Source organism: Saccopteryx leptura, chromosome 11 (genome assembly GCF_036850995.1).
Source record: "Saccopteryx leptura isolate mSacLep1 chromosome 11, mSacLep1_pri_phased_curated, whole genome shotgun sequence".
Lineage (NCBI taxonomy): Eukaryota > Metazoa > Chordata > Mammalia > Chiroptera > Emballonuridae > Saccopteryx > Saccopteryx leptura.
In genome coordinates this window covers 35,629,776-35,638,382 of record NC_089513.1, presented here as the reverse complement: position 1 = coordinate 35,638,382, position 8,607 = coordinate 35,629,776, and the positions used below count along the sequence as shown (strand labels likewise).

The 8,607-nt window shown below is 48.5% G+C and overlaps 1 protein-coding gene and 1 long non-coding RNA gene across 6 annotated transcripts in view; one reads left to right on the top strand and one right to left on the bottom strand.

Annotated features, from left to right (window-relative positions):
* Nucleotides 1–1,917: 1,917 nt before the first annotated feature.
* Nucleotides 1,918–7,104, bottom strand: LOC136383474 (uncharacterized). The gene is made up of 3 exons (XR_010747416.1): nt 6,978–7,104; nt 2,480–4,046; nt 1,918–2,097 (listed from the first exon to the last, which is right to left on the bottom strand). It is a non-coding gene; the product is annotated as an uncharacterized lncRNA (long non-coding RNA).
* Nucleotides 4,921–8,607, top strand: part of RNF138 (ring finger protein 138) — a 27,122-nt gene continuing 23,435 nt past the window's right edge. For 2 of the 5 annotated variants that reach the window (XM_066353360.1, XM_066353361.1), the window contains exons 1-2: nt 4,925–5,884; nt 6,350–6,548. In XM_066353360.1, the coding sequence (XP_066209457.1) occupies nt 5,434–5,884; nt 6,350–6,548 (650 nt within the window). In that variant the 5' untranslated portion in view covers nt 4,925–5,433. Of the gene's footprint in view, nt 5,885–6,349; nt 6,549–8,607 lie in introns of all 5 variants that reach the window. The other 3 variants (XM_066353362.1, XM_066353359.1, XM_066353363.1) reach the window with 3 other exon arrangements.

The following is an 8,607-nucleotide window of genomic DNA, read 5'->3' as shown; positions in this document are numbered from 1 at the left end:
TCTACCGCTGAGCCAACCGGCCAGGGCCCACATGGTTGCTTTTTTGGGTGACCAGTCCTCATCCTCAGGGGACTTAGGGACTTTGAAAAAGTCATCTCATTCATATAGCAAAAGACAGTTTTAATTCATCACTTAGGAAATTACAACGGTTTTAGGAGCTCTGTGCTAGAAAATAGGGACAAAGACCCACTATGTGTTTATTATAAATCACAATATCAGAGAGGGGAAATACCTTGGCTTCTTCCGTCTCTCTTTCTTCCAGTCTCTCATCAGTATCTCCTATTGGCTGAATATACAAATAAATCAGTTGGCAAGGAAAAATGGAGAAGTTTGTAAGAGTGACCTCCAGCAATACAGCATAACGGGGCTATTGGAGAAATGGATCTGAGAGCTGAGAAGCTAATGCCCAACTCAGACACTTTGAGCTTCAAATAGCAAAAGAGCCAACTGAGACTGGTTTAATTTTTTTTTTTTTTGTATTTTTCTGAAGCTGGAATCGGGGAGAGACAGTCAGACAGACTCCCGCATGCGCCTGACCGGGATCCACCCGGCACGCCCACCAGGGGCGATGCTCTGCCCACCAGGGGGCGATGCTCTGCCCCTCCGGGGCATTGCTCTGCCGCGACCACAGCCACTCTAGCGCCTGGGGCAGAGGCCAAGGAGCCATCCCCAGTGCCCGGGCCATCTTTGCTCCAATGGAGCCTTGGCTGTGGGAGGGGAAGAGAGAGACAGAGAGGAAGGAGGGGGGGGTGTGGAGAAGCAAATGGGCGCTTCTCCTGTGTGCCCTGGCCGGGAATCGAACCCGGGTCCCCCGCACGCCAGGCCGACCGGCCAGGGCCCTGAGACTGGTTTAAACCAGAAAGGTTTAGAATAGCTTCAGTATTGATTAACTAAATGGCTCAGTTACATTAAGTACCTACACTCTTCATCTTTCAGCCCTGCCCTCTTCAGTACCTTGGCATACTGTTTTCAGGATGGTTAGAGAGTTCCAGGCAGCACAGGACAGGAAACCATCCAGACATAGCATGGAATTGTTTATTCCTATTTGTCTGGTTTATGATCAGCAAAGTACTTGCTAAAGTGCTTCAGAATTCCTCTTACAACCTCCTTTGTCATAATTGAGTTACATGCACATCCATGCCTAAATCATTGGTAAGATATGGGCCCATCCAGATCGGCCCAACTCCAATACGGATTTTCCCGTTGAGCTGGGAACAAACATTGCCTCCTACGGCACATAGCTGGACAAAGCAGAGAAGATACCTGAACAATGATCATGATTTGTTGATTGGGGGATGGAAGTGGGGTTTATAAATGTTTGTTGATAGGAACATGGTGCCTGTTACAGTTTCCCTTTCACATTATTCACTTCACTTCCTTCCTACTCAGCCTGAGGCATTCATCTGCCTGTGTTTGTGTGGGGCGGGGTGAGGTGAGGAAAGAAGAAATTAGAATTGATTCAACAGGAACAAAAACAATGCGGTTTTTTTTTTTGAAGATCATTTCCAAAACAATTAAATGATATCCCTTCAGTCAATAGGTTTATTTATGTACATGGTCAGGAGTAATATTGCAAATATTTAACAACTGGAATCAAATTAACAACTTGTCAGTCAAGACAACTACTAACAGATCAGAAAGGACGAGGTGGAAGAGGACTAGCAGAGGAGGACCTGTGCAGACCAGCTGAGTGTCAACACTGCACACGGTACTAATTTAAAGACACCCAAGGGTAAACAGTGAAACATGAGCCTCCCCCCCGTATCATCCCCCAACTTCCCAGTTCACTTCTTCAAAGGCAACTACTTTTACCAGCAAAACTGACTTTTCATGCTCTGAAGTAAGACAAAACCAGGCTTTGTCAAGGAAGAAATTAAATTTCTAAATTCATTTATGTATTTCTTTAGGGTGCTAATTATCTGGCCTAGTGGATTTGATTAATTTTACATATAGGAGGGCCCAAGAAGCATCAGTAAGTGGCATGGGGAAAGGTCCATTCTTTCCAGTCCAAAGTACTGTGGTTGCAAAAGAGAGACCGAGCTCTGGAAATGTGTGTTAGGTTGAGGGGAGTGTTGAGGAGTGGGAAGCTGGAAGCACCTGGTCTTTTTTTTTTCTTTTTTTTTTTTTATTTTCTGAAGCTGGAAACGGGGAGAGACAGTCAGACAGACTCCCGCATGCGCCCGACCGGGATCCACCCGGCACGCCCACCAGGGGCAAAGCTCTGCCCCTTCGGGGCATTGCTCCGAGCCACTCTAGCACCTGGGGCAGAGGCCAAGGAGCCATCCCCAGCGCCCGGGCCATCTTTGCTCCAATGGAGCCTTGGCTACGGGAGGGAAAGAGAGAGACAGAGAGGAAGGATGGGGGGGGGGGGATAAGCAAATGGGCGCTTCTCCTATGTGCCCTGGCCGGGAATCAAACCCGGGTCTCCCACACGCCAGGCCAACGCTCTACCGCTGAGCCAACCGGCCATGGCTAGCACCTGGTCTTTATAGGCTGTTCAGAACCAATGCGGGGGTAAACACTTCATGTAAATCCAGTGACGCAGGATGTTTAGACAAATAATTCTCCCTCCTAGAATGGCAGAAAGGACCCTAAGGAATGCTCTAGACAATATCTGCGCTGAGAGTATGAGGACCTGTTCAGGCACCTGCCATGTTGAGGATCAAGGAACGAGAAGATGACTGTGGTAGAGATTTAGAGGGTTCTATAGTGTTGGTGAGTTTAAATCCTGGGCACAGCACAAAGCCTTGAGTCAGCTGAGATAGGCCAGAGCAGTCTTCACTAATAGGTACTAGCAGCAGAATGCCCAGGGCTCATTGCAACTCAGGGTGCAGCCAATATTAGCCTTGCTGCAGAAAAGTATGACAAGAATTCAAAGGAGACCTTACAGATCTCAGGACCCAGATTCTCCAGTAGTGTCTCAAGTTCATGTTAGCTACCCCTCGTCTTCCCTATCCGCCAGGATGCCATTTTGATGAGAGCAGACTGAGAGATGGCATATTAAGCAATTGAGTGCTTTAACCTAAATTGAATGAACTGTTAAATTATTACTTAAAAATTATAATTTATTGATGTGAGAGTAAGGGAAAGAAACATCAATTTGTTGTTCCACTTATTTATACATTCATTGATTGACTCTTGTCCTGACTGGAGATTGAACCAATAACCCTGGTGTGTAGGAATGACGCTCCAGCCGAGCCACCCATTCAGGGCAGAACTGTTTAAATAATTGTAACAGACTAAGTTTATCAAATTGGTCTAACTTTTAGGATGTTCCTCCTATTGTCATTTTACTTACATGACTAAATGTATTTTTTGTAAATCTGTGACACCACCATAAAATTATCAAGTAGTTTTTTTTGATTTGCTGCAAAGACAAAAGATTGAATCTTTTGGTAATTATGGTTTATTTTTCTAAACTTTACTCATAGAGGTAACTACATTTTCCTTATACCCACATTTTCACAGTTTTCCACACACTGACTTTATGCTACATATGCTAAATGACTTCTTAGAATATGAAGAAGTAACACAAACATGTTTGGATTAGGATATTAGTAGGGCTGCCATTACAGAGAAAGAATGAAGCAAATAAAATTAAAATTACAAAATAAATATTCTGGTTAAGGATTTCCAATGAGTAAAGGTAAATACATTTTACTTCCAAAATGGTCAAAATGAGTGAAATATGATTGGAAATATATTATCAAAAAGGTGGAATTTGGAGTTCAAGTACCAATTTATAAGTGAATTTGAAAAGTACCTATTATTAGCTGCCTTTCCCATTAAGTGCTCTTTCTCTTCCCAGGAATCTGAAGCTAAAATGAACTTTCCTGCTCTGCTTCCACTGTTCTTGTTAGGGAGGAGGGAGCAAAAAATACAAAATGTGGTAGTCTGTAAGAAGGAATTAGCTGTTCATTGGACAAATAATTCAGTATTATTCCAGGAATTTTAAAATGCACATTAATACCTACTTCGTCCATAAGGATTTCTCTAAGTCCTCACAAATCCAATCATTCCACTTCCTCTCCTCAATATAGTCACTGCTAAAAACAGACAAACCAAAAAGAAAAACCTTAATACTTTGAAAAAGAGTTAATATATTGGCAAATAATTTTTTTTTTGGTCCTTTCATTTTTCATAGACATTCAAGAGTCTAAACTAGCTTGGAGTAAGATTCATAACACCTGCAAAACTTCTAACATAGTGCCAATGACAATGTTAGACAATAAATGACAGAACTGAATTAGATACTCCCTTAAATGGCTTCTGTTTATGATTTCATTAGACCATGATGGAGTTTTAACACAGCATGATAATGAAACCTTTTTTTTTGTTTTGCTTTTTCTGAACCTAATTGAAGATGCTTTCTGATGTTCCCGATTCACTTAGCTCCTTTTGTGTGGTTGTGACCCCATCTTATGAGGTTTGTCAGTTATGTGACTATATCTGCTAATTAACAGCTCATTACAAAATAGAAACATTTAATGAATAACGTTGGTGAAATGTGGACCCATGCTTCCTCACTTTTCTTCAAAGGTATCAAAAACAAGACAAAGGAGTCGTGTAAGACTGTACCTGCAACTGTGATTGATCAGTGAAAACTAAAACTTCTCAAGGAGCTTTTATTTCCTCCCTAAAGAGTAAAACCCCAAAAAGGATATTACTTAATGTTGGGGACCAAAAAACCAACAAGATTTTTACAGTTTAGATTTTTGGGGGACAGAGGTTTAGAGAATTGGCTGTAAGCTGACAGTCTGCCCAACACCCCACGTCACTTGTTCTGTGAAGGTGCCAAAGTCTAAGTCCTTCCCCACACCTCCATATTAGCTGTGATGCTCATCCTACCCCCCATGTTCCCGGGAAAGACTGGAGGCAAGTTTCTTCTTTCTGTAAAATTAGGATGTTAAGTATGGCCAACACCCCACCTCACTTGTTCTGTGAAGGTGCCAAAGTCTAAGTCCTTCCCCACACCTCCATATTAGCTGTGATGCTCATCCTACCCCCCATGTTCCCGGGAAAGACTGGAGGCAAGTTTCTTCTTTCTGTAAAATTAGGATGTTAAGTATGGTGGGGGTTTTCTTGGGTTGCCTTGGAAACATAATCAAAGATCTCATTGATTTGCTAATGGCCCACTTGCCCCATAAATAAAGCAAGATGCCACTTCCAGGGCCCGCTGTCTCAGCTATCAGCTTTGCAGAGCCCTCCTGAACCCATTCTTTTTAATTCTTTAAGCCTGTTTTCTAAATTTCGCACCATTCTCACTCAAGACCTCGAATTACTAGATGCGCTGGTTCGCGACAACTTAATTCATAACACATCTTGACACTATCAAAACATTATGACAAACAGTAAGGACCAAACCCTTGAAATTAGGAAACGATATATTTTGAGAAAAAATTACTGGAAAGCCCAATACAACTGATAGGAGTTATGAAAAATAAGGTCCTAGCTGCGGGGAGGCCGACAGGAGAGAGGGTAGAGGTGGGCACCCAACTGTTGACGTCACAACCTGCTGAAGGCGCCACGCGCCGTTGCTATGGAGGCTGCCCTCTCTCCATTCTTCGGCCTGTGTTCGTCACCCTTTCAAGATTAAGTGACCTGCCTCGCAGGACGCAGGCAGCGCAATGCCACGGGAGAGCCGCTGGAGGAGATGGTGGGATCCCGGGCACCGTGATCCTTCGGGCCGATGAGAAGGGCGCACACATTCCGTCACTCCCCTCCCGGGCTCGGCTGCGAAGGGAGAAGCGGCGGGACAGGCCGGAGGCGGGGGCAGGGCCACTTCTCCATCAGCCCGTGCGGGGAGGCAGCTCCACCATCCGCGCCGCTCCCGGACTCCCAAGTGAGCGTCCACGCGAGCCGAGGGGAGAGAGAGGCGGAGGAGGTATAACGCGGCAGAGAGCAACGGGAATGACTGGGTTGCGGCGGGGAGCCAAGCAGCCTGCCAGCGGGGGGCGCGGGGCAGGCGTGGGGATGGGGAAAGGGAGCCGGAAAGCGGAGGAAAAGGAGACCAGGAGAGAAATAGAGGGCTGAGAGGGTGAAACCGAGGCCACATCCAAGAGTACCGGTACAGGAGTGGCCTCGGGTAGCAGCCTGCGGCCCCCGGGGGAGCGGCTCTGTGCACGCTCCCAGCCCCGGTAGAAGTGAAAGTGAAACCAATCCCAGCTTGTTGCCCTCGGCCTCCCGCCAGGCCCCGCCTCCCGGCCCCGCCCCGGTAGGAGGAGCATCTCTGGAGGCCGGCCCCCGCCGGAGAACGTGAGCCTCCGCGTTTGGTCCCGCCCACGCGGGCCCCGCCCCCTTTCTGGAGCGAGCGGCTTCCTGACACGATTCCCCTCCCCCTCTGGGTTAGCGCAGGGAGTCGGCCCGGGCTGCCTCTGCCACCTCGGCCGCTGCCGCTGCCGCTGCCGCTGCCGCCGCCTTGATTCCCCGCCCCCCGCCATGGCCGAGGACCTCTCCGCGGCCACTTCCTACACCGAAGATGATTTCTACTGCCCTGTCTGTCAGGAGGTGCTCAAGACACCGGTGCGGACCGCGGCCTGTCAGCATGTGTGAGTAGACGCCCCCTCTTCCGCGCGGTGCCGGGTGCTCGCTTAGGCCCGGCATCTGGCCCTGGACCCTGGGCTGCGGCCTGCCCAGCGCCGCCCTGCGCGGAGGGCCCGTTCCCGGGCGGTCGGAGCCCCGGCCGCCCTCCCTCTGAGCGCGGGCCCTTCTGCTGCGCCGGCCCCTCAGCCCGAGCGCCGGGTCTCGGGGGCTCCCTCGTCTGCGCGGCCCCCGGGCCGTGCCAGGCCCCGCTCTGCGGCGTCCGCAGGCACCCAGGCCCCTCTGCTGTCCTGCAGGCCCGGGAGGAATGGCAGGGAACGTGGAGCCTTCCTGTCTCCTAGCAACCCGGGGGCAGGCTGGGTGTCGAGTGTCAAACCCGCCGCGGCGCCCCGCGGCCCGCCGCCCCCGCCGCGCGCTGCCCGGCCTGAAAGTTTCACCTGGTCTCTTCTGTGGTGTCGTCGTCCATCCTTCCCGAGTCTAGGAGCCTGTTCTCTCACCTTCCAGCCCTGCTCCCCAGACCCCGTCCCCGGTGCTCTGTTCCGTTTCCAATTTAGTACCGATGAGAATGGCCCGGAGGGAGGTGCTCTGCGCTCACGTTAGAAGTGACAGGATTTCCGGGTATTGAAGAGATAGTTTCCCTTTGTTTTACTCTTCTGCTTATTATTTGGTTATGAGCAGGGTGGAGGTGAGAAGGGAAGACTGCCTTTAGGAGGAATGACCTGAAAACAAGGCAGTAACGCTAGGGATGGGGGAGGACACGGGGGTAGGTGGGGTGTCTTGCCGTTCGATCTGTCATATTTATAGGAAAAACTTCGATAACTTTATGGACAGCTGGAGTGTCAGGAAAGGTTAGAAGGAGCCGTTCTTGTAAAGACACTTCCGACAAACCTGGCTGCGGGTCAGAGTCCCTGGGGAACTTTTTAAGTAAACATACCAATTCTCAGGCTCCGTTCCAAACTTACAGAAAAATTTCTGGCAGGTGAGGTCCGGGCATCTTTATTTTGAAAGAATACACACTCAGGCTTGCAAGTAGTTGAGAAGAATCAAACAAGTTTCTAAATACATTTTTTTCTCCTTTTTTTTTTTTTTTGGAAAGGGAGGTTCTATAGTTCTGTAAAGAAGGGATATAATTTTGGGTTACTCAGACATTTCATTCTTTTTTGATTTGAGAGAGAGAGAGAGAGAGGAAGGGAGGAAGAGAAACGTAGATTTATTGTTCCACTTATTTATGCATTCATCGGTTGATTCTTGCATGTGCCTTGAGTGGAGTTCGAACCCATAGCCTTGGCATACTGGGCCAGTGCTCGAATCAACCAGGCTCACCCACCGGGACAGAAATTACAATCTTTTTTTTTTTTTTTTTTTGTATTTTTCTGAAGCTGGAAAGGGGAGGCAGTCAGACAGACTCTTGCATGTGCCCGACCGGGATCCACCCGGTACGCCCACCAGGGGGCGATGCTCTGCCCCTCCGGGGCGTCGCTCTGTCGAGACCAGAGCCACTCTAGCGCCTGAGGCAGAGGCCAAGGAGCCATCCCCAGCGCCCGGGCCATCTTTTGCTCCAATGGAGCCTCGGCTGCGGGAGGGGAAGAGAGAGACAGAGAGGAAGGAGAGGGGGAGGGGTGGAGAAGCAGATGGGCGCTTCTCCTGTGTGCCCTGGCCGGGAATCGAACCTGGGACTTCTGCACGCCAAGCTGACGCTCTACCACCGAGCCAACCGGCCAGGGCCCAGAAATTACATTCTTGATATCCACTCTTCTCTTTCTGATCTTCAGTCCTAGTTGTACTGCCTACCTTTTTCCTATTTTTGTGGTAGTTGTGTGAGCCAAGAGTATGTAGCCTTACATGAGAGAAGTTACACTGTTTATATCTTTGTTGTTTAAGGGAGATGAATGTCAATGTGAGATTCCTTTATTATTTGGAGCAACAAAAGCAGATTGTTAGAAAAATATTTTGAGATGGCTAGGCCACAATGCATATTTGTTTGTTTTATTTCACCTTTACTGTCAGTAATCATTATTATAACTTGATGCCTTCCCTGTGCTTGTGCTGGCACTGCATGGAAGGGTG